Here is a 27,722-nt window from a genome sequence, read left to right as displayed (position 1 = left end):
TAGGAGCATACCGCTTATGTGCGTCTGACTAACAACCCGATAGGCGCCACATTGGACCTCCTGCCTGGCGCCATTTCCACCCGCTTCATCCGGGAGACACCGAATACACTATTTATCGCTGCCTTACAACCAGAAACACAACAATTAACTGCTGCCGTCCTCATATGGGTGAGTCCCTCTACTTACGGACTTGTATGATTTAATATACTGGGATTGGAACTCTGTTATTATAACAGATCATTTTGGCGAGCTTCTGTTAATTATCAGTGTTATAACGACTGTGAACCATTTGTCTCTGAAAACTCAATGTGACGTATGGCAACAGTATGCAAACCTTATGTTGCTGGATACATTGTTTGCCTCCAAATTGATACTATATCGATAGAATAATTACGCATCCACTAGTCCTATTTGAAAGGAGACATTTGAGTTTCTGTCTGTGTATTTATTTATTATTCTAGTTTTAATTGTGTTTTTTAGAAGTGCTAGTTGCTTTTATCGTGTATATGAAAGCACACTGTATGTTTTACATTTCTGTCTAGTAATAAATGTACTGAATTCATAACAGCGCTCCACTTCCCTTGTTCACCAATTTCTATTGGGTAGCAGGACTCGTGACAGCTGCCGTCTTGAATTTGGGGTTACTGTAGACACACATTAGCGTATCTTATACTTATTTGTTCCACAACAGAAATAAATGTTTAATGTGTGTTCGGCCGAGAATCTTAGTGTTATTTGGAGCAAGTGTATAGTGATGCAATGATCACAAGGTAACCATCATAGACTGTGATTGGTTAAGATTTATACAAAAATGTCAACCACAGTGTGAATGACTCTGTCCTGGATGAAGAGATTGGTTATCTGGAAACAATGTGCTGGTAGCACAGTATCTACTCCACAACTGTTACTGGGGCAAAAATATTTTTTAAAACTAGTGGTGACTCCAAAACAGTCACATGAGACGTCTCCCCTACTCCTAGCAGATCCAACAGAGATACAATCATACCTTTTTACCAACAGTACAGCATCCTGAGACCATTCATGTGTGGGGTTGCTTCTCAGCCAAGAGAGTGGGATCACTCACAATTTTGCCTAAGAACACAGCCATGAATAAAGAATGGCACCAAAACATCCTCCAAGAGCAACTTCTCCCAACCATCCAAGAACAGTTTGGTGAGGAACAATGCCTTTTCAAGCATGATGAGCACCTTGCCATAAGGCAAAAGTGATAACTAAGTGGCTCAGGGAACAAAACATCAAAATTTTGAGTACGTTGCCAGGAAACTCCCCAGACCTTAATCCCATTGAGAACTTGTGGTCCATCCTTAAGAGGTGGGCGGACGTACAAAAACCCACAAATTCTGACAAACTCCAAGCATTGATTAGGCAAGAATGGGCGGCCATCAGTCAGTATATGGCCCAGAAGGTGAGTGACAGCATGCAGGGGGAAATGCCTAGGTCTTGAAAAAGAAGGGTCAACACTGCAAATATTGTCTCTTTGCATAAACTTAATGTAATTGTCAATAAAAGCCTTTGTCACTTATGAAATGCTGTAATGTTACCTCAGTATACCATAGTAACATTTGACACTTATGTAATGCTTCAATGTTACCTCAGTATACCATAGTAACATCTGACACTTATGTAATGTTACCTCAGTATACCATAGTAACATCTGACACTTATGTAATGCTGCAATGTTACCTCAGTATACCATAGTAACATGTGACACTTATGTAATGTTACCTCAGTATACCATAGTAACATCTGACACTTATGTAATGCTGCAATGTTACCTCAGTATACCATAGTAAAATCTGACACTTCTGTAATGCTGCAATGTTACCTCAGTATACCATAGTAACATGTGACACTTATGTAATGCTGCAATGTTACCTCAGTATACCATAGTAACATGTGACACTTATGTAATGCTGCAATGTTACCTCAGTATACCATACTAACATCTGACACTTATGTAATGCTGTAATGTTACCTCAGTATACCATAGTAACATCTGACACTTCTGTAATGCTGCAATGTTACCTCAGTATACCATAGTAACATCTGACACTTCTGTAATGCTGCAATGTTACCTCAGTATACCATAGTAACATCTGACAAAAAGGTCTAAAAACAAAACTTTTGGCCATGACTGTATTATTAACCCTGTACAATATATGCACCCATTGGTACTGCTAATGTCCCTGTCATCTCCAAGGTCTGCCACAACATCGGGAAGAGCTTAGTAGGCAGACATGCTCCTGCCCTGAATGCCAGATAGCTCAGGTGGAATGTATGAGACCGGGAGGTGAGGAACATGAGAGATCACTAGATCAGCCTCCCGTCTGCACAGGAAACTATTTCATTTCCTTGTTGCACAAGTCATCGAAACTATTTCCCTAAAGCGATCAGAGCGCTGGCGTTTTACTCCATTATCCAGGCCAGACTCACTGCAGGATGCCAGATCGCAGCCTCCACAACACTGCTGTGCCATAAGAACAGTCTGTACACCTGTAACCGGTAGGAATTAGGGACTGGAAATCACATTTAAAGCAGGGTTTATTGCTGCTTTACTATAGGAGATATACGCAATAAAACATTCAACAGAGAATCTGGTTTATAAGTGGTGGCAGATATAGTGGCAGCTGTACATAGATATAGACATAGCTAGGCATCACTGGTATACATCAATATAACAGAACAAATTGGTGACTTGCTGATGGCTTGCATGGGCCAACTAAGTCATCAGTAACAGGAGCAGAGAGGAGAGAGGTAACCGCACAGAGAGTATTAGTATATGGAGAGACGCTGCTGTTACACACATGGGGGGCTGTACAGAAGAGACACGAGAGCAGTAACAGGAGTGAGGAGAGAGGTAACCGCACAGATAGTATTAGTATATGGAGAGACTGATGCTGTGCACATGGGGGGCTGTACAGAAGAGACACGAGAGCAGTAACAGGAGTAAGGAGGGGAGAGGTAACCGCACAGAGTATTAGTATATGGGAGAGACTGATGCTGTGCACATGGGGGGCTGTACAGAAGAGACACAGGATCAGTAACAGGAGTAAGGAGGGGAGAGGTAACCGCACAGAGAGTATTAGTATATGGAGAGACGCTGCTGTTACACACATGGGGGGGCTGTACAGAAGAGACACGAGAGCAGTAACAGGAGTAAGGAGGAGAGAGGTAACCGCACAGAGAGTATTAGTATATGGAGAGACGCTGCTGTTACACACATGGGGGGCTGTACAGAAGAGACACGAGAGCAGTAACAGGAGTAAGGAGGGGAGAGGTAACCGCACAGAGTATTAGTATATGGGAGAGACTGATGCTGTGCACATGGGGGGCTGTACAGAAGAGACACGAGAGCAGTAACAGGAGTAAGGAGGGGAGAGGTAACCGCACAGAGAGTATTAGTATATGGAGAGACTGATGCTGTGCATATGGGGGGCTGTACAGAAGAGACACGAGATCAGTAACAGGAGTAAGGAGGAGAGAGGTAACCGCACAGAGAGTATTAGTATATGGAGAGACTGATGCTGTGCACATGGGGGGCTGTACAGAAGAGACACGAGAGCAGTAACAGGAGTAAGGAGGGGAGAGGTAACCGCACAGATAGTATTAGTATATGGAGAGATGCTGATGCTGTGCACATGGGGGGCTGTACAGAAGAGACATGAGAGCAGTAACAGGAGTAAGGAGGAGAGAGGTAACCGCACAGAGAGTATTAGTATATGGAGAGACGCTGCTGTTACACACATGGGGGGGCTGTACAGAAGAGACACGAGAGCAGTAACAGGAGTAAGGAGGGGAGAGGTAACCGCACAGAGAGTATTAGTATATGGAGAGACTGATGCTGTGCACATGGGGGGCTGTACAGAAGAGACACGAGAGCAGTAACAGGAGTAAGGAGGGGAGAGATAACCACACAGAGAGTATTAGTATATGGAGAGACTGATGCTGTGCACATGGGGGGCTGTACAGAAGAGACACGAGAGCAGTAACAGGAGTAAGGAGGGGAGAGGTAACCGCACAGAGAGTATTAGTATATGGAGAGACTGATGCTGTGTACATGGGGGCTGTACAGAAGAGACACGAGAGCAGTAACAGGAGTAAGGAGGGGATAGGTAACCGCACAGATAGTATTAGTATATGGAGAGATGCTGATGCTGTGCACATGGGGGGCTGTACAGAAGAGACATGAGATCAGTAACAGGAGTAAGGAGGGGAGAGGTAACCGCACAGAGAGTATTAGTATATGGAGAGACTGATGCTGTGCACATGGGGGGCTGTACAGAAGAGACACGAGAGCAGTAACAGGAGTAAGGAGGGGAGAGATAACCACACAGAGAGTATTAGTATATGGAGAGACTGATGCCGTGCACATGGGGGACTGTACAGAAGAGACACGAGAGCAGTAACAGGAGTAAGGAGGGGAGAGGTAACCGCACAGATAGTATTAGTATATGGAGAGACTGGTGCTGTGCACATGGGGGGCTGTACAGAAGAGACACGAGAGCAGTAACAGGAGTAAGGAGGGGAGAGGTAACCGCACAGAGAGTATTAGTATATGGAGAGACTGATGCTGTGCACATGGGGGGCTGTACAGAAGAGACATGAGAGCAGTAACAGGAGTAAGGAGGAGAGAGGTAACCGCACAGAGAGTATTAGTATATGGAGAGACGCTGCTGTTACACACATGGGGGGGCTGTACAGAAGAGACACGAGAGCAGTAACAGGAGTAAGGAGGGGAGAGGTAACCGCACAGAGAGTATTAGTATATGGAGAGACTGATGCTGTGCACATGGCGGGCTGTACAGAAGAGACACGAGAGCAGTAACAGGAGTAAGGAGGGGAGAGATAACCACACAGAGAGTATTAGTATATGGAGAGACTGATGCTGTGCACATGGGGGGCTGTACAGAAGAGACACGAGAGCAGTAACAGGAGTAAGGAGGGGAGAGGTAACCGCACAGAGAGTATTAGTATATGGAGAGACTGATGCTGTGTACATGGGGGCTGTACAGAAGAGACACGAGAGCAGTAACAGGAGTAAGGAGGGGATAGGTAACCGCACAGATAGTATTAGTATATGGAGAGATGCTGATGCTGTGCACATGGGGGGCTGTACAGAAGAGACATGAGATCAGTAACAGGAGTAAGGAGGGGAGAGGTAACCGCACAGAGAGTATTAGTATATGGAGAGACTGATGCTGTGCACATGGGGGGCTGTACAGAAGAGACACGAGAGCAGTAACAGGAGTAAGGAGGGGAGAGATAACCACACAGAGAGTATTAGTATATGGAGAGACTGATGCCGTGCACATGGGGGACTGTACAGAAGAGACACGAGAGCAGTAACAGGAGTAAGGAGGGGAGAGGTAACCGCACAGATAGTATTAGTATATGGAGAGACTGGTGCTGTGCACATGGGGGGCTGTACAGAAGAGACACGAGAGCAGTAACAGGAGTAAGGAGGGGAGAGGTAACCGCACAGAGAGTATTAGTATATGGAGAGACTGATGCTGTGCACATGGGGGCTGTACAGAAGAGACACGAGATCAGTAACAGGAGTAAGGAGGGGAGAGGTAACCGCACAGAGAGTATTAGTATATGGAGAGACTGATGCCGTGCACATGGGGGGGTTGTACAGAAGAGACACGAGAGCAGTAACAGGAGTAAGGAGGGGAGAGGTAACCGCACAGAGTATTAGTATATGGAGAGACTGATGCTGTGTACATGGGGGGCTGTACAGAAAAGACACGAGAGCAGTAACAGGAGTAAGGAGGGGAGAGGTAACCGCACAGAGAGTATTAGTATATGGAGAGACTGATGCTGTGCACATGGGGGGCTGTACAGAAGAGACACGAGAGCAGTAACAGGAGTAAGGAGGGGAGAGGTAACCGCACAGATAGTATTAGTATATGGAGAGACTGATGCTGTGCACATGGGGGGCTGTACAGAAGAGACACGAGAGCAGTAACAGGAGTAAGGAGGGGAGAGGTAACCGCACAGAGAGTATTAGTATATGGAGAGACTGATGCTGTGTACATGGGGGGCTGTACAGAAGAGACACGAGAGCAGTAACAGGAGTAAGGAGGGGAGAAGTAACCGCACAGAGTATTAGTATATGAAGAGTTTCAGGCTGCACACATGGAGACTGTATAGAAGATTCAAAACTCTTCCTAATACCTATAGTCCTCCACTGTATAGAGATCAATAATCACTGTGTGAGCACCTATAGTCCCCTCCATCCTCCTGCCATATAACAGACATGTAGTGCACACGGCCTAGCAGGCTTACTCTATTCTATATATATCCAGTGTTAGTATTCAGCGTATAGTTCACTTTCCTGGAGACAGAACTCACCATAGCGCTGATGGTCTCCTCCCAGTCCGGCCTCTCCCTGGGGTGGATACTCCGCGGCAGCTCTGGAACAAAGTCATCTTCCTCTAAATGCAGCGAGGACTTCATCATTCTGCGAGAGGGAGAGGAAGAGAGATTATTACAGGGTACTAAAGCAATGGCGTCACAGACATACCAGAACACTTCAACGACATCCAAACAGCTTGGGGGGTTAGGCTATAGCTTCTGGGGCAGGGGTTCACTACCTGTGTAATAGGAGACCCAGATCCGCTCCCTCCTGTGGCAGCACAGCAGGAGCAGCACAGCTCGGGCTTTGGTAATGATCAGGGAAATATAGTGCAGAACAGGTGCCGTTATTACTATTATGCCGTGTGTCACTCGTGGACGGTGCAGGCTCTGCACTGCAGCTCCCCAACTTCCAACCATTTTAATCATACAATAAGAAACATACACAGAACAGGTCAATCAAACGGGATTTCCCTTGGTCTGCAGAATTTGTAGGTAAATAACAGCAAGGAATTCTGGGTACACTGGATTATATCTGGATGAACTGCCGCCATGTTTGCAGCTATACACTGAATTGTGGACCTTACATGTGCCGTGTGTGATGCTGCACGCTCACTAATAAGAGTGGAGCTCCTGGCGCCCCACGCTTTCCTGTATTACCATGCGGGGTGTGTAATGTTTCTCTGCGGCTGATCTGAATGATGTGCTCCACTGCACCATGTCCGGTTTGGTTGCTCCTCAGACAGCTGCTCGTTACTATCAGGGTCAGATATTTGCATAGAGAATGCAGATTAGACATCACTCCACTGACTTGACAGAACCTTTAAATTTGACAACAACCACTTAGCCGCCACCTTCGGGCAGGCGCGTACTTGTACTGCGTTCCTACCTCGGACTGATAAATAGGTCAGAAACGAGGGGAAATGCGGAGCTCAGCAAAAGCCATGTGAAGGAATGAAACGCTCCGGCACCCGGCTGTGCCTGATCGAGAACAGGATCTCCGGTAACGCGAGGCCAATTAGTGCGCTAGTATTTCTTCATTGCTTCAGCTGCTTCTTTTTTTTTTTTTTAGCTAAAACCCTACTTTTAGCCATATAGCCAATATGGGGATCATACGCGGTACCCATAAGCTTGGCTCTACCCTCCTGAGCAGTAAAACTACCAGGCGGTTACAGCGGTCACCGTAACTGTGCCAGAGACCATACTCTTCCCTATGAAGGGTATCCGGATGAAGGGTCCACAGACAAAAGGTCGTCAATGTAGGTCAACACCAAATGGTAGACAAGCAATAGGTCGTCAGGTACAAATGGTCGACTGACAAAAGGTCGACGCAACCAATGGTTCCAGGGTTGCATAATATTGGATTCTTTAAAAAAAAAAAAAAAAAAATTATCAAAAACGGATTTGATTTAAATAGGATTTAAAAAAAAGAAAAAAAAAAAAAAATGTTAAATAAATGATTAAAAATGTAAAACATTTACTTATAAATGTTTTTAATAAAAAATCCTATTTAAATCCAAAAAAATCTGATTTAAATCAATTAAATCGGTTTTTTTTTGGCGTTTTTTTTTTTTTTTTTTTTTAATCCGATTTTATGCAACCCTGGTTGACACAAAAAAGGTCGGCACATTATTTTCTTTCTTTTGTTTTTTTTCAACATTTTTAAGGTTAGGGTTAGGCACTTGAGGGAGGGTTAGGTTGCCAGAGGGAATAGTTAGGGTTAGACACTGGGAGAGAGTTAGGGTTTGGCTACGGTTAGGTTTAGGCATTTGGGGGAGGGTTAGGGTTTTGGCACCAGGGGGAGGGGTTAGGCGTAAAATACATAAAAAATAAAAATAAATCACGTGTTGACGATTTTTTGTGTTGACCATGTGTGTCGACATTCTGCACCTGTCGACCTATTGCTTGTTGACTTTTTGGTGTCGACCTATACATTTTGGAACTTTTCTCTGTCGATCTCTTATACTACACCCCCTATGAAGACAAACCCCTGCTAATAGGTTATTTACATTTTGCCCGCTACTAATGACATGATCACCTCATGCGATGTTATGTTCTATATTGGTGTATTAGTATTTAGGAGTTTTTTATATTAATATGTTATACTGGAAATAGTATCTTTACAAGAACTTGAAATTAAGCGAGCTCTATACTTCTGTAGTGTTTTAACAGAGAATGGGTTAACAAAGTTAATGACTAAAGTTTAACTGCAGGTTTTATCGCAAGCCTTATGTGAATGTATCAATTCCCTAGTGCAGAGGCTCCCACACTCCCATTACAGTCCAGGTTTTATCGCAAGCCTTATGTGAATGTATCAATTCCCTAGTGCAGAGGCTCCCACACTCCCATTACAGTCCAGGTTTTATCGCAAGCCTTATGTGAATGTATCAATTCCCTAGTGCAGAGGCTCCCACACTCCCATTACAGTCCAGGTTTTATCGCAAGCCTTATGTGAATGTATCAATTCCCTAGTGCAGAGGCTCCCACACTCCCATTACAGTCCAGGTTTTATCGCAAGCCTTATGTGAATGTATCACTTCCCTAGTGCAGAGGCTCCCACACTCCCATTACAGTCCAGGTTTTATCGCAAGCCTTATGTGAATGTATCAATTCCCTAGTGCAGAGGCTCCCACACTCCCATTACAGTCCAGGTTTTATCGCAAGCCTTATGTGAATGTATCAATTCCCTAGTGCAGAGGCTCCCACACTCCCATTACAGTCCAGGTTTTAAAGGATGCTTGAGCACAGGCGACTTAATTAGTACGGCAGTCAATTTGACTTAACCATTTGGACTCAAGCATGGACATCCTGAAAACATGGACTGTAATAGCAGGGTTGGGAAACCCTGCCCTAGAACATTCGCGTTGTTTATGTAAAATGATTTTTTTATTCTTATTTGTATCTGTATATCTTACTTTATTTTATTTCTACATGTTCATTACATTTGTGTGCATTACTTAATCACATCTAGATATGAAACGCGTTGATGCTGAGAGAACACTTGTCAAATAATGCAGTGGTTCCCAAACTTGTCATCAACAGTGGCGTAAGTTCATCCCAGACGCAAGTTACAATACAGTGCCCCCCGCCCCGCCATCACAGCCGCTGACACTGTAATGTAGCAATTTGCATGCAGACAGGCTATAGATAGATGAAGGCAGCAGCTGATGGTCTGACACAGAGCTCTCCACTAGTTTATGGTGGCTTCTCAGGTGCTGGGAAGAGGTGCCATGTACTGGGCGGCCGTGACGGTACACTCTGGGTACATAGTGTGACACAGTTAGGTTAGGGGGTCCCTCTCCTGGGTAGAGGACTCCTTCCTTTCACACACAGCAGCTGGGAAACAGTACGCCAGTCTGGATGCGAGTACAAGCTGGTCGGCGCCAGTCTTTATTGTGCAATGTCAGAAATAACACAAAGAAAACAAACGTAAATCCTAGCCCTGTCGGGGCACTAACTTCACAGGTAGTTCCCTCACTACCAGAACCTGGCAGGGCCTAATACCCTCACCTGCAACAAAAGCACAGCACAACACTTAAGCTGGCCACACACTAAACCAACTTACATCCAACCAGCCAACTTGTTGATTGGTTGGAATGAAAATCTGGTAAGGAATGGGCATAAATGATGATCAGCAATTTGCTACTAAATGCCAATAAAAATATGAAAATAGTCGTTCAGACAAGTTTGTTAAATGTTTGATCTAAACTATTTGTTCAAACAACAGTTTTGGTCCATTTTCTTGAGTTTGGGAACAAATTGCTGATTGTCATTTGCTTTCATACCTTACCAGATTTTCATTCCAACCAATCAGCTAGTTGGCTGGTTGGACAGATAATCTTTAGATGTGTGGCCAGCTTTACAGTTAGGTTTTTCAAGTGTCTCTGAGCAAACTCCCTGTCTGCTCTCCCAGGTGAGACAATCAGCCCTAAACAAACTAGGCTTATATTGGCCACTCTCAGGTGGAAAACTAACAAGCCTGTTACCAGGCTGCGAGAACCAAAACCTGGAGTGGCCGTGGGTGGAGCCCTCCCTCTCCTCTCACCCACAACCCCCAGGTCCCAAACCGGCTTTTCAAAAAGCCGAAACTGAAGCCTGCTACACTGCAGACTTTCTCCTGGGGGTTTAAAACACAAAAGACAGGAATCTGGGACAAATGTACCTGCCACAGACCACTTTACCAGTGATCCTATCACAATAGTTACAGCCCTAAGTGGGGTGAATATGTTGTGGACAATGTCTCCCATAGTTCTGCCCCTGGTCCTCAAGGCAAACTAGCAGTCCATGTCTTAACCACTTAACTGGCTAATATTTTTTCCAAAAACCTCTCAGAAATTGTCGGATTTTTATTTAATGAGGTGAAGAAGATCTATTTAAAACTTTGTTTTAACACAATTTTATTTAATTTTATTTAAACATAGTATACCACAAAAATAAATAAAATTCTGGGCACAAGCATGGATATCCTTAAATTCTGGTCCTTGAGGACAGAGTTTGGGAAACCCTAATGCAATGTATTACCACTTGGTGGACATGTGAACAGTCACAAGAAGCGTGCAAGTACAGGAGATTACACCCTCACATCCTGCAGTCCTACACACGCTGCTGTATTACACACACAGAGGATCGAACCTTCAACTTTGCAGTGTGAACATCCTTGTGGCCTCTGAAGGACACTTTGTTGCTATCTGCTGTAAATACAGCTGATTATTCGGGATATTACTGCTTGGAGCCGCCTCTGTTTTACCGCATATAGTCGGCCGTCTGGTACTACCCGCTGCAAATTATTCATCCTTTAGCCAACACGTTTGTGGATGACCTAGGCCAATAGGCTGCCCTTCCTTATAGTCCGGAATAATGGTTACAACAAGTACCCTATCCTCCTACATAAGTAGTTACAATATAATGTTACTTGTTTGAAATACATGATTATATGATGGGTTTACATATATTCTTCTATATAGAAATGTATACCCTTTTACATACGGTGTGGCAGAGACAACCATTAGAATGTGTATATGACAGCGCCATCAACATGTATATTGATACATTTGTTGCAGATCAGAATTGTAATCTTAGAGAATTAGTAATGACATATTTCTGAGAGCCCGTCTCTGGACAGCCCCCTCCCCCCCCCCCCTTATCTGTAGCTTTTAAAGGCCTCACTATCATCTGTCTGTATTTACCTGTTAGCGACAAATAAAACAAGACCCGACAAGTGTATTGTTACATGAAGGTGTTTAATGTAATTACCTGCCTTGCCTATAAACAGAACAATGCATTGTTCAGGTAAGGATTAGGGCCTTAGGGCCTGATTCAGAGCTGAACGCTCTGACCAGAGCACTCGCTCTGAATCATGGCCCTCCTACCTGTTTTTGGAGAGGCCTCATGGACGCTCGTATAGGAACGCCTCCCATGGGAACGCCTCCGTCTGGCCGCCACGCCCCAGGCACGCCCACCAAAGGGGGCGTGCTGTAAGTCACCATCGACAGCACGCCCCCTTTGGTGCGAGACCCCGAGCGACTTATTTCTCGTCGCTCGCCGGGTCTCGCGCATGCGCACGACGGAGCTCCCTCCGTCGTGCGAATGCGCATTCTCACAACATCGACCCGCTTGCGAGCGGGTCTGAATGACCCCCTTAGTCTTTACTAAGACGACCCCATGGGGGAGTTTGTCTTATTTATACAACAGCTGTAGTGTATTGTATCTAAAGACCCCCATACATCAGAGATTGATTGCAGCAATCGTGCAATTTGCAATTGATTGTGTATAAAAATCTTTCCCTTTTTCAATCGATTGTGGCAATTCTGCAATCGATTACAATTGAAAAAGGGAAAGCTTTTTATACACAATCGATTGCAGAATTGCACGATTGCTGCGATCAATCTCTGATGGGGGCCTTAACATGTTTCTATGTCAAATTCTTCAAGTATCAATCATTTATTTTACAGGTCTCACTGCACAGACCGGTGTGTGCTTGCTGATCAGTGACAAGGTGCTAAGCTCTTGTGCCTTAAGTGACCCTTTGAGGGCAGTATATTACCCTAAACCCCCATCTGCATAAGGATTAAGCAGGACCCTTTGTGGTTACTACACAATACTCCTGGTGAAACAGTATAAAAACTGGAGAACACCTGGAACACTGGTCACATAACTGCCCTTGCACTGAAAAGGACAACACATTTGAAGGCGCTTTTAACCTCATCTCAGCACCTTGCTGTGATCTATCTTCACCTCCTGCTCATCCAAGATTGCACCAGTTAGTGAGGAAAAAATAAGTTGTAGACATTCAGATATTCAATAGGTTCACAGCAGCACAGAGTATTTGAGGACATGGATGAGCTGATCTTGTGGGAGGAAGACAGCTATCTACTTCTTGTGCAAGTGATTACAGGGCTGCATGTGACGGGCAGGAACATGGATGAGCTGATCTTGTGGGAGGCAGACAGCTATCTACTACTTGTATGGTTGTGCAAGTGATTACAGGGCTGCATGTGACGGGCAGTGGGAGGAGCAGGTCCCCAGCAGCACAGAATATATTAGGATATGAATTATGTGTTAGTGAGGACAGGGCAACATCTTAATGTATGGACACACTGGGCAGTTGCCCTGGGTCCCACGATTCTAGGGGTCTTCGAGCAGGGGCGGGCTGGGTCGAGGGGCAACTACATGGAATGTGCGGCCACTCGCACCATGCACAGACTGGGAGACAAAGAAAGGGGCACGTCCCCTGGGCCTCATTCTCAGGGTCCCCCCATACATTAATCACAGCTGCAGTGCAGAGCAGAAACTGCACTGCAAACTGGAGAAGCAGGAGGTGGAGTCTGTAATCCTTGCTTTACATCATATTATTTTATGTTCAAACTCTGATTTTGTTGAAAGGACCAATAAATCTAAAGGTTAATTTTATTGACCTTTTACAATTTTAGTCCCATAAATGGGTGACCTACAATGCTGTTAAGACGGCCCTGCTACATGTGACAGGGGCAGTGACATGATGTGAGGAGGGGAATGGAGGCAGCAGGAAGTCACAGACTGAGAGTTATATAGTGGAAGGAGCAGAGTCCTCCAGCAGCACAGAGTATATCAGGAGATTAGTGATGTATCAGTGAGGACAGGGCTGCATGTTACAGGGGCAGTGACATGATGTGAGGAGGGGAATGGAGGCAGCAGGAAGCCACAGACTGAGAGTTATATAGTGGAAGGAGCAGAGTCCTCCAGCAGCACAGAGTATATCAGGAGATTAGTGATGTAACAGTGAGGACAGGGCTGCATGTTACAGGGGCAGTGACATGATGTGAGGAGGGGAATGGAGGCAGCAGGAAGCCACAGACAGAGTTATATACTGTAAGGAGTGAAGATCCTTACAGCACATACAGATGTCAGGCTCCTGTGAGACGGGTGCAGGAAAACTGGTGTGAAAAGTAGCTAAGTATGTAACAAAGTTTACACATCCAACATTGTTAGTCACTGGAGCTGATGGTAGATAGGTCATGGTTTTTATGCATTTATACTGTGTTTGGTTGGACATAGATACATTCAATATACATATTCTGAACCCAGAACAGAGACATAGCAACTGGACAGGCTTTCACAGTCCAACTGTCCTGACACACGTGTGCACCAACATGGAAATACAATACTCCATAGGTGTGTGTGTATATAATATACATATATATATATATATATATATATATTCCAATTGCAGTCTTTAGAAGCTTCCATGAGGCATACCTGTTAGTACTTGTATACGAGATCTATCTGAAATGTACAGTACATTTCATTGCTGGTGGCCCCTCCCCCTCTTCTCACCACAGACAGTGATACATCAGCCTGGTGCTATATGCAGGCCAGCGGTGTGACCATTACCATATAGTGCTGGTGGCCCCTCCCCCTAATCTCACCACAGACAGCGATACATCAGCCTGGTACTATATGCAGGCCAGCGGTGTGACCATTACCATATAGTGCTGGTGACCCCTCCCCCTAATCTCACCACAGACAGTAATACATCAGCCTGGTACTATATGCAGGCCAGCGGTGTGACCATTACCAGACAGTACTGGTGGCCCCTCCCCCTCTTCTCACCACAGACAGTGATACATCAGCCTGGTGCTATATGCAGGCCAGCGGTGTGACCATTACCATATAGTGCTGGTGGCCCCTCCCCCTCTTCTCACCACAGACAGTGATACATCAGCCTGGTGCTATATGCAGGCCAGCGGTGTGACCATTACCATATAGTGCTGGTGACCCCTCCCCCTAATCTCACCACAGACAGTGATACATCATCCTGGTACTATATGCAGGCCAGCGGTGTGACCATTACCATATAGTGCTGGTGGCCCCTCCCCCTAATCTCACCACAGACAGCGATACATCAGCCTGGTACTATATGCAGGCCAGCGGTGTGACCATTACCATATAGTGCTGGTGGCCCCTCCCCCTAATCTCACTACAGACAGCGATACATCAGCCTGGTACTATATGCAGGCCAGCGGTGTGTCCATTACCAGATAGTACTGGTGGCCCCTCCCCCTCTTCTCACCACAGACAGCGATACATCAGCCTGGTACTATATGCAGGCCAGCGGTGTGACCATTACCATATAGTGCTGGTGGCCCCTCCCCCTCTTCTCACCACAGACAGCGATACATCAGCCTGGTGCTATATGCAGGCCAGCGGTGTGACCATTACCATATAGTGCTGGTGGCCCCTCCCCCTCTTCTCACCACAGACAGCGATACATCAGCCTGGTACTATATGCAGGCCAGCGGTGTGACCATTACCATATAGTGCTGGTGGCCCCTCCCCCTCTTCTCACCACAGACAGCGATACATCAGCCTGGTACTATATGCAGGCCAGCGGTGTGACCATTACCATATAGTGCTGGTGACCCCTCCCCCTAATCTCACCACAGACAGTAATACAACAGCCTGGTACTATATGCAGGCCAGCGGTGTGACCATTACCATATAGTGCTGGTGGCCCCTCCCCCTAATCTCACCACAGACAGCGATACATCAGCCTGATACTATATGCAGGCCAGCGGTGTGACCATTACCATATAGTGCTGGTGACCCCTCCACCTCTTCTCTTCTATATATATATATTCCAATTGCAGTCTTTAGAAGCTTCCATGTGGCATACCTGTTAGTACTTGTATACGAGATCTATCTGAAATGTACAGTACATTTCATTGCTGGTGGCCCCTCCCCCTTTTCTAACCACAGACAGCGATACATCAGCCTGGTGCTATATGCAGGCCAGCGGTGTGACCATTACCATATAGTGCTGGTGGCCCCTCCCCCTCTTCTCACCACAGACAGCGATACATCAGCCTGGTACTATATGCAGGCCAGCGGTGTGACCATTACCATATAGTGCTGGTGGCCCCTCCCCCTCTTCTCACCACAGACAGTGATACATCAGCCTGGTACTATATGCAGGCCAGCGGTGTGACCATTACCATATAGTGCTGGTGACCCCTCCCCCTAATCTCACCACAGACAGTAATACATCAGCCTGGTACTATATGCAGGCCAGCGGTGTGACCATTACCATATAGTGCTGGTGACCCCTCCCCCTAATCTCACCACAGACAGCGATACATCAGCCTGGTGCTATATGCAGGCCAGCGGTGTGACTATTACCAGACAGTACTGGTGGCACATAACATACATACGAAGCCAGAATACAGGGGCCAGGCTGCACTGTCTAACAGCAAGGGTGTTGTCTTTACGACCCCAATGTTGGTGTAAAAGGCTTAACCCTGGATGCAGTATTCCCAATAACACAGTCAGAGAACCAGCAGATTGGTTTATGTATGATAACAAGTTTTTCCCATGCAACAACCCTACCGCGTTTATGTACACATACAGTATATATACATGTGTGTGTAGATGTAGGTATATGTTACACATTCCTACATCAAAAAAATTTAGCTCACACCACAGGAAGAGAACATGACTACAGCAAGTTATGTAGCTGGGCCGCTGAGGTCTTTTATAGCGAGATGAATAGGTCTAGTCATTTCAATAAGAACAGAGTGGTTTAGGTAGAACAGTGTAACGACTACAATACGGGACATGACCTGCAGGAGTCCCTGGTGACAGTCTAAGTAACAGCTCCAAAACTTTTCATAAATTCAGTTATTTGACACAAGGGGGTCACACAATGAGGCCGTCACACGACGCAATAGTCAGGCGGCTCTACAGGGAACGCTATGGCAGGTAACGCAGCGATGCCCTTGTGGAGAGACGATCACTATATTTCACACAGCACCTACTAAAAATCAGGGGAAAGTTTCATTCATGTCAGCGCAGCATTTTGAGGCATTACGTAGTGAGCATGAAGCTTCCAGCTGCCTTTGTTCTGCTGAACTGATCTTGTACATATGGGACACGGATTCCACAATCTCCTCCTCAAATTCTTTCTGTATGGTCTGAACAAGGCCTCATTGTTGGAGCTTGCAGTGATGCAGAGGCTGTATTTCATGTTGGGGACGAGCAGCGGCTGGAGACTGGAGTCTTTCTATACTATATCACTTCATATAAGGGATAACTGCATCCATGCAAATTACAATGCAACATACCCTTCATAGTTCCCATATGCCTTCCTACCACGTCACATGGGGCAATGTATTATGTATCCCGCAGTACTGCTTGGACAAATAGTCATTTAAAGACGGGGCTCTACGTCAGTGACTCAGGGATGTGAATGCGGATGGCCTCAGCGAGCAATGCACCAGTTCTAGGTAAAGAGATTCGCTTGCAGAACTGGTGATCAGTTTGCTGGTGGTAAGTGTGCGCACACAACGTACGGTGACCACAGATCGCTGAGGACGCAGACATGCATCAATAGGAAGATTAGACCCATCACCATGTACTCTCACAGGACTGGTTGTTATGCCTTCTGCCAGCTTTAGTCGCTGGAGCTCAGGAAAGCACACACTGGCTCCTGCTGGAGTGTCTGATAAAATGATATAACACTAGGTGCAGTATACAGGGATTCTAACCCGTCTTTATAACCTGCAGGAAGGTTTATGCAGCATTTAGGTAAAATAATTGCAGCACAGAATCAAAGTAATGGGAATAGTCTGCTATTAATAAGCGCCAAGGATACAAATGTGGAAATGGGAATGGGTGAGAGGCTGTGTGCCCGAGATAAAACAAATGTTCCCTCTGGATTACTCACAACATAACCCAATGTAGGACTCGTTCATAATGTAGACTACTCCACATTTTATATGCATTTTTAAAAAAAGGTTTATGTTTATCATTAATGAGATTCACAGAGATTGCACAATTACTAACAAATCAAAATCTCATTGAAATATAGCTATTCCTTGTCTGCCCTGCACAGAAACGGCAGCACAAGCACATTGATGTCAGTGAGCCTTAGGGATCTAGTTACTAAGCAGTGTTAGGAGACAGAGTGAAAAGTGATAAGAAAGTGATAAGGTGCCACCCAATCAGCTCCCAACTGCCATCTCACAGGCTGTTTGAAAAATGACAGTTGGGAGCTGATTGGCTGGCACCTTATCACTTAAATAGACCCCTGTATCCGCTGTCTCTACTACTGTATCTAACTGAGCAAGTTGTACATTCACACTGTACATAACTGGGCAATAAAACTTTTCTTAAAAGTATGAACTTGATTCTTGATAAGAAGTGACTGACCGAATAACCATCGCTAGGTCTGCACAGAACAAACAAGCAGAAGATGACCTGTGTCAATTATAAAAGACCAGTATATCATACATGCTGCAACCAGTATCAAGCATAAGACGACCAGTATCATAAATAAAACACAAGACTGATCTGGAAGAGGGCTAGGGTTTTGCAAGTCATCAGTATGGCCGGGTACAAATCAGGTGATATATTGACCAATATATCATTCTGACGCAGATTGTCCATATCGCCTAGTGTGTACCTTCAATTGCGCATTCACGTGCGCCATCAGCTATGTCCCATCTGATGTGCTGCACGTCAGATGGGATGACGTTCCTGACGACGGAATGCAGGTGAATGCGGGATGGACGGGTATATCGATCGGTCGTACACCAGATCGTGCAGGGTGTACGGCCGTCTGATATATCCTTCCTTCGGGCTGGCTGGGAGACACGTTGTTCTGTTGTGTACCCGGCCTAATACTTGTACATGCATTAATGTCCCCCACACCAGTGACCTAGAACCCGGACATAGACAGAGGTACTGTAATCTGGGCATCCATGATATAAAGCACTGATTCCCAAACTCTATCCTCAAGGCGGTACCCGTGTGAAGGATCGACAGACAAAAGGTCAACACCAAATGGTCGACTAGCAATTGTTCGTGATAGTGCAAAGGGCCGACACACCAACTGTCGACCGAAAAGGATTGAAAAATATTTTTTGGGGGATTTTGAAGGTTAGGGTAACGCACTTAGGGGAGGCTTAGGGATAGGGTCAAGGGGCCTATTCATTAGCAGATAAAATGAACGATTGAACGATATATCGTTCATTATATCTGCTAATGGATAGGCCCTGAACGATGACAGATGCGCACTCCCACGGCCGATAAATCGCATCTATCATCTCTCCAACATGTTGGCCAATTATCGCATATAGCTGTACGATATTAGCAATATCGTGCAGTTTATATGCGGTGAACGACGAAAGATATTAGCAGCAGCTACAGAGAAAAAAATCCACTCCCTGACTGATGTCATGTGATATCGTTCATCGTTCGCCAAAATCTGTCATGTACGTGACAGATATCGCTCAGCACAGCCACCGGAATTTTCCATAGATATCTTTTGTCTTTCATCGCTCAGAAATACATCTGCCAATGGATCGGCCCCTTCAGGCTACAGTTAAGTTTAGGCACTTAGAGGGAGGGTTAACGTTAGGCTTAAAATACAGACCATTTTTGTGTCAACCATTTGTCCCTGTCGACCAATTGTCAATCAACCCTTTGACCCTGTTGACCTATTGCATGTCAACCATTTGGTGTCAACCTATACATTGCTGACCTTTTGTCTGTCGATTTCTTATACCACGCCCCCTCAAGGCACCCTAGCAGTCCAGGTTTTAAGGATATCCAGGCTTAAGCACAGGTGACAATGCGTACCTCAGTCAGATTGACTACACCATCTATGCACAAGCATGGATATGCTTAAAACCTGGAGTGTTAGGGTGCCTTGACGGCAGAGTTTTGAAACCCTGATACAGGGGCCCATTTATTAATGATCGTACTTGCGATGCGATCTGGGCATGATATTAGCGCCCAATACCGCATTGCAGGATGCGATCATAGCGCTGGGATGTCACAAAGTCACCCGATGAGACAGGGGCTCTGAAAGGAGACAGTCCCTGCAATGTGCTGGGAGTGAAGTGACCGCGCCAGCAGACCACACGTGCGCGGCGGCCATTGCCGAGGGAGGGTTGCTATGGAACAGTCTCCCCACTAGTTACAGGATATGTAACCCATAGGCTAAAATCGGATTACGCCATCTTCAGATGGCGTAAGCTGCAGGGACCAAGTTAAATCTGACAGCATTGCATCCCCCATAGAAACCTAGGTGCTGGCGGAAACGGAGACACGTAATACATCCATAACACATCTGGGGGATATGTAATATTTGGGGCTATCCAGCAGAAAACGGGTGTTTTCAGGGAATACAGCGCAAATATGAAATGATAAATGAGCCCCATAGAGAGAAAGACTATAGTATGAGAAATCGTTTACTGATGTGTATATAGTAATGGTACCACAGACAGTAAACAGATTCAGGGACCACCTATCTAGGTCTATTATACATTAGATTGTTTGTAGCACATACAAATATTAGAATATACATGTATATAAGCACTGTTGCCAGTATCTGACATTAATATATGACAAAGACGAGTACTACTGAGCAGATTAATATACATTATGTAACTGGAGTTTTATATGTAACCAAACACATCCAGCATACACTCCCTCATTCCTATACAGCAGGAAAGAGGCTATTTCTCTAGGAGAGCAGACACTGTCTGACAGACCATCTGTCAGTGCTGCTTTGCTGTGATGCTCTGTGTGGATTGGTGGATTCATACGCTAATACTGACAGCTGCAGGCTCCCTTTTACTTATTGGTAAAACACGGCCCTTAAAATGGTAATAATAATAATCTTTATTAATACAGGGTTTTTCTCCAATAGGATTCAAAGCGCTTTATATTAGCAGGAAACCATATTACAAAAGGAGGCAGCCATCTTGGGCGCACTACCATGGTTACACAGAGTGAACACAAAATATGATATATAGAACAAAATACACGATACCTGGTACACCCAATATCAACAAGTTCCACAGATCGCTCATCCTACACACGGAAGTACCCGGTGAGGTAGCCATCTTGGGCGCACTACCATGGCTACAGTGTGTTAACACAAAATATAACACACAGAACAAAATACACGATACTTGGTACACCCAATATCAACAGTTCCACAGATTGCTCATCCTACACACGGAAGTACCTGGTGAGTCAGCCATCTTGGGCGCACTACCATGGTTACAGAGAGTGAACACAAAATATGATATATAGAACAAAATACACGATACCTGGTACACCTAATATCAACAAGTTCCACAGATCGCTCATCCTACACACAGAAGTACCCGGTGAGGTAGCCATCTTGGGCGCACTACCATGGTTACAGATAGTGAACACAAAATATGATACATAGAACAAAATACACGATACCTGGTACACCTAATATCAACAAGTTCCACAGATCGCTCATCCTACACACAGAAGTACCCGGTGAGGTAGCCATCTTGGGCGCACTACCATGGTTACACAGAGTGAACACAAAATATGATACATAGAACAAAATACACGATACCTGGTACACCCAATATCAACAGTTCCACAGATCGCTCATCCTACACACGGAAGTACCCGGTGAGGCAGCCATCTTGAGTTCACTACCATGGTTACAGAGAGTGAACACAAAATATAACATACAGAACAAAATACACAATACCTGGTACACCCAATATCAACAAGTTCCACAGATCGCTCATCCTACACACGGAAGTACCCGGTGAGTCAGCCATCTTGGGCCCTCTACATATCTTAGAATGGGGGGGGTATTAGCAATACATGGAGATCCGATTACGCTTTGGGTAGATACAACATAAGAAATACAATATACAAACAAGATATGCACAAGAGAAACAAGATACACACAAAAGCATCAGTTCCACAGATCGCTCATCCTACCCACGTTAGTACACGGTGAGGCAGCCATCTTAGGTGCACTACAAACTTCAGAACTGGCCGGGAAAGCGCTAAATGGAGATATGCTATAGGATGAACAGAACATACCTGGAAATGTACATGATCAAATTTTTTAAATTAATTTACAAAAATATAACGAAGAAGATAGGTACTCACATGGAATAACAGGTTGGCCTGACTATACCTTCTTCAGGCTAAGGAAAGACAGCCTAGATCATTACAACTGATAATAAAGAATCCTTTTTGATAGAATCATTTCCCTGCAATATGTGGCTTCATAGTAAGTGATAAAAATGAGATACAATGTAACAAACTCTTTGGGCTGATGTCCTTTGTTTCCTTGTGGACAGGTGCAGTGGCTTGGCTTTGGCGCAGAGTACACTGGGCCCAGTACCGCCAGCCTGTGACTGATCACTAGACGCTCACAGTCCAGTGCCAGTGTGGTTCTCTGTCACTCCTGATGAATCTGAATGCTCGCTGTCTTAGGCCCACACAAAGATCTCTGGCACGAATGGCAGCCAGCCTGAATCACTGCATGTGTGGATAGCTCATAAACAACGATCACAAACAGAAAGTAATCAACAGTAACAGCCGCAGACCAGTATTACAAGGGGTCGATCCTGGATATGTCTGAGGGACAAACCAGCGGAATCTGAGCATCGCACATTTCTCGGCACGTTCAGTCCTGTCATTTCACAGCAGCTGAGCAACACTGCAGGCTCCTGACAGAGTTTGTTCTCCCTGCAGAGCCTCATCTGTGAGCGTAGTAAGGGAAACACCTTCTGCGGCTCCGCAAACAGAAGTCTGCGGCTCGCAACAAAGCAGCTGTGATCTGTGGATAATTGACATAATAAGCTCTGAGCGAGAACATATTATACTGGATAATAAATGTATGTTTCTGCTCACATTAAATGGTAAAACGCTGTTTGCCAGCTACTGGGGTAATATCATTATCCCCAAATAACACTGTACAATAAATTAATACTTTTAATTTGTTTCCTTTCTAAAAATAGTCATACATTACTAATTTGAGGTCAAGAAAAACTAAAACGATTTCAGAATGTTTTTACTAGCTCTATTTTTTGAGCTACACTACTTGCACTATACTGTATGTACATTAGTTATATAGTCATAGGGAAAAGCTATTTTTAAATAATCTGATATTTTCTTGATAGAAAATAAATAACAGTTGTTTTAATTCAATCAATCACAAATAAGAACACAAAACGAAACAAACATACAGCATACGAAACAAACATACAGCATACGACACAAACATACAGCATACGACACAAACATACAGCATAGGAAACAAACATACAGCATACGACACAAACATACAGCATACGACACAAACATACAGCATACGACACAAACATACAGCATACGACACAAACATACAGCATACGACACAAACATGCAGCATAGGAAACAAATATGCAGCATACGACACAAACATACAGCATAGGAAACAAACATACAGCATAGGAAACAAACATACAGCATAGGAAACAAACATACAGCATAGGAAACAAACATACAGCATAGGAAACAAACATACAGCATAGGAAACAAACATACAGCATAGGAAACAAACATACAGCATAGGAAACAAACATACAGCATAGGAAACAAACATACAGCATAGGAAACAAACATACAGCATAGGAAAGTACTATGTAATATAGTGGCCTATACATGGGGGAGCTTTCTCTTTGCTTGTCGCCTGTACTCCTCTTCTGGGGCATCTCTTGTCACTGTCACCTACCCTGATATCTTTGTCCCATTGCTGAAATGTCTTGGTGGAATCGCTCACTATACTTGTCACTCAGTGCACCACAGTGACCTTGTGTGGGTAATCCCGTGAATCACATATATTTGAATAGGGGAGGGGACAAATAACTGATTCATTTAATTGGGTCATTAGGCTCTGTGCGGAACGCAGATTGCTGGCAAGATTCTCTCCATTCTGCCCACGTCACTAGGGATACCCCTACATCGTCATACATGGGCTATATCTCAGAGCTAACTGAGAGTTTTAAATGTCATATTCATTCTTTGCATGCTGAATTCAATTAGAAGTAACTATTTTCACATCGGAAACATTGTCATCGTTGTGCAGTGTTATCGTTGGTTGCTCATAGCTGTTGCTACGGAGAGTACACTGGGATAGACAGGATATTTGCCCCACACAGAACAGACAAGATAAGCTGGGCAGGCTAAATCATTGCTCCCAGAGAGGAGCAAGAGACCTGTCTACGTGATAATCATGGTCCCCATTCAGAATACGTCCCTCTCACCACCAGCGCTGGGAAATAGGATTGTGCCTTACCTATGCATCGTCATAAATTAAGGTTACTGTATATACAGCTCTGTGACTTCATCCTACAGTACCATCGCCTACGTCGATGACCTAGACAGGAAAACTGAACTTGTTACAGGAAATAAATCCATTGTACAGGGCTGCACTGAACAGCAGATTATTATTGGGGAGTAGTGACAGCAAGTAATGGTCCAGCGGAGACTCTTACGTTACATGCCGTACAATGCAGAGTCCCGAGTTGCTCACCGTCCATCCTCCAATAGAATTAAAAACTTTCTTTTGAATGCTTTGTGTGTTCTGCCTCCAGCTACTTACTGGGCCCAGAGGCCCCTGGTTCACTAGAAAGCAGCATCAGTCCAGTGGTTACTGCAGTCAGGCGACAAGGTGGGCACACCCCAACCAGTGACCCCAGGCGGCATATAAACCTCATTAACCCAGCAGTGTCTGGCTGAGACTTCTAGGGATCACATTCAGGTATTTACAGCGATGTCGGTTGTTTCTACACACTAGGAAAAGTTGTGCGAGTGATTTTAAAGAACTACCCCCAAACCATCCCACAACTTACTTATGGTAACAGTGCGATGTTTCTAACAAGCAAAAGGACTGAGCTGTGCGTGAGGGATCGCTCAGCCGCATCCACAAAGTGATGACCAACATCTCGAGTCTAAGCTAAGGTCCACCATGAAGACCTCACGCCAGAAATCAGACATCTTTAGGACGTCATCCTTGTATTAGGCTGCCGGGACCAGACTGTACCTGTAGTACTGTAATAAGATGCAGGAACAATACACATTAATCCTGGCAATCTCAGTTTATTATGTATGTAATGCCTTCTGAGTAAGATGTGTACATACAAAGTAACCAGAGATAGACAGATCAGAGCTGCACACGCAGAACAGAGGCCTGGGCACATGGCTGTGACATTTCCAGGACAAATTATTTGCATGTTCACAACATTTTGCCACAGAAGGAAATAAATGGCTAATGAAACCAGAAATAAATGCCCAGTACTCTTCAAGGCCGGCACCATGTCTGACGGATGAGGTATGGGCATAACAACCAAACCAGAAGCTTCTATAGAGTGAGGTGTACTCATTAATACCAGCTGAGTGGCAGCAGTATGTACGCGGACAGTCAGATGAAATCAGGGGCACTGCAGCTCTCAGCTGAGGTGACACTGACAGTCATTATGGGCCATCAGAGGCACAGCAATCACCACATGTAGCCTCTGTATACGCTACTATCCACTCAGGTCACCGCGCACAGCATCCTCTAGTGATCCATGGTGCTCATATGTAAAGTACTGAAGCTGCAGTATAAGCGTACATTCAGCGTTATACCCCTCTGATGCCAAAGTGACACCCCTGTACATTCAGTGTTATACCCCTCTGACGCCAAAGTGACACCTATGTACATTCAGTGTTATACCCCTCTGATGCCAAAGTGACACCTATGTACATTCAGTGTTATACCCCTCTGATGCCAAAGTGACACCTATGTACATTCAGTGTTATACCCCTCTGATGCCAAAGTGACACCTATGTACATTCAGTGTTATACCCCTCTGATGACAAAGTGACACCCCTGTACATTCAGTGTTATGCCCCTCCGATGCCCTTGTGACACCCCAGTACCTTCAGTGTTATACCCCTCTGATGCCCATGTGACACCCCAGTACCTTCAGTGTTATACCCCTCTGATGCCCATGTGACACCCCAGTACATTCAGTGTTATACCCCTCCGATGCCCATGTGACACCCCAGTACATTCAGTGTTATACCCCTCTGATGCCCATGTGACACCCCAGTACATTCAGTGTTATACCCCTCTGATGCCCATGTGACACCCCAGTACATTCAGTGTTATGCCCGTCTGATGCCCATGTGACACCTATGTACATTCAGTGTTATACCCCTCTGATGCCAAAGTGACACCCCTGTACATTCAGTGTTATACCCCTGTAATGCCAAAGTGACACCTATGTACATTCAGTGTTATACCCCTCTGATGCCCATGTGACACCTATGTACATTCAGTGTTATACCCCTCTGATGCCCATGTGACACCCCAGTACCTTCAGTGTATACCCCTCTGATGCCCAAGTGACACCCCAGTACCTTCAGTGTTATACCCCTCTGATGACCATGTGACACCCCAGTACCTTCAGTGTATACCCCTCTGATGCCAAAGTGTCACCTATGTACATTCAGTGTTATACCCCTCTGATGCCCATGTGACACCCCAGTACCTTCAGTGTTATACCCCTATAATGCCAAAGTGACACCTATATACATTCAGTGTTATACCCCTCTGATGAACATGTGACACCCCAGTACATTCAGTGTTACACCACTTTGGCATCAAAGTGACACCCCTGTACATTCAGTGTTATACCCCTCTGATGCCCATGTAACACTCCAGTACATTCAGTGTTATACCCCTCTGATGCCCATATGACACCTATGTACATTCAGTGTTATACCCCTCTGATGCCCATGTAACACCCCAGTACATTCAGTGTTATACCCCTCTGATGCCAAAGTGACACCCCAGTACCTTCAGTGTTATACCCCTCTGATGCCCATGTGACACCCCAGTACCTTCAGTGTTATACCCCTCTGATGCCAAAATGACACCTATGTACATTCAGTGTTATACCCCTCTGATGCCCATGTGACACCTATGTACATTCAGTGTTATACCCCTCTGATGCCCATGTGACACCCCAGTACCTTCAGTGTTATACCCCTCTGATGCCCATGTGACACCTATGTACATTAAGTGTTATACCCCTCTGATGCCAAAGTGACACCCCTGTACCTTCAGTGTTATACCCCTCTGATGCCCATGTGACACCCCAGTACCTTCAGTGTTAAACCCCTCTGATGCCTATGTGACACCTATGTACATTCAGTGTTATACCCCTCTGATGCCAAAGTGACACCCCTGTACATTCAGTTATACCCCTCTGATGCCCATGTAACACTCCAGTACATTCAGTGTTATACCCCTCTGATGCCAAAGTGACACCCCTGTACATTCAGTGTTATACCCCTCTCATGCCAAAGTGACACCCCTGTACATTGTGTTATACCCCTCTGATGCCCTTGTGACACCCCAGTACCTTCAGTGTTATACCCCTCTGATGCCAAAGTGTCACCTATGTACATTGTGTTATACCCCTCCGATGCCCTTGTGACACCCCAGTACCTTCAGTGTTATACCCCTCTGATGCCAAAGTGACACCCCAGTACCTTCAGTTATACCCCTCTGATGCCCATGTGATACCCCTGTACATTCAGTGTTATACCCCTCTGATGCCAAAGTGACACCTATATACATTCAGTGTTATACCCCTCTAATGCCCATGTGACACCTATGTACATTCAGTGTTATACCCCTCTGATGCCCACGTGACACCTATGTACATTCAGTGTTATACCCCTCTGATGCCAAAGTGACACCCCTGTACATTCAGTGTTATGCCCCTCCGATGCCCTTGTGACACCCCAGTATCTTCAGTGTTATACCCCTCTGATGCCAAAGTGACACCCCGTACCTTCAGTGTTATACCCCTCTGATGCCCATGTGACACCCCAGTACCTTCAGTGTTATACCCCTCTGATGCTCATGTGACACCCCAGTACCTTCAGTGTTATACCCCTCTAATGTCCAAGTGAAACCCCAGTACCTTCAGTGCTATACCGCTCTGATGCCCATGTGACACCTATGTACATTCAGTGTT

At 45.2% G+C, this 27,722-nt stretch overlaps 1 protein-coding gene across 6 annotated transcripts in view; it reads right to left on the bottom strand.

Annotated features, from left to right (window-relative positions):
* ARHGAP32 (Rho GTPase activating protein 32) overlaps positions 1–27,722 on the bottom strand; it is a 313,447-nt gene that overhangs the window by 143,807 nt on the left and 141,918 nt on the right. For all 6 annotated transcript variants that reach the window (XM_088476258.1, XM_088476259.1, XM_088476256.1 and 3 more), the window contains one exon: positions 6,376–6,484. In XM_088476258.1, coding sequence (XP_088332384.1) covers positions 6,376–6,483 — 108 coding nt within the window. In that variant the 5' untranslated portion in view covers position 6,484. The remainder of the gene's footprint in view (positions 1–6,375; positions 6,485–27,722) is intronic.

The sequence above is a fragment of the Taudactylus pleione genome, unplaced genomic scaffold (genome assembly GCF_031769625.1).
Source record: "Taudactylus pleione unplaced genomic scaffold, aTauple2 ptg000185l, whole genome shotgun sequence".
NCBI lineage: Eukaryota > Metazoa > Chordata > Amphibia > Anura > Myobatrachidae > Taudactylus > Taudactylus pleione.
The sequence above is the reverse complement of the archived record's forward strand: the minus strand, read 5'-3'. Positions and strand labels throughout refer to the sequence as shown.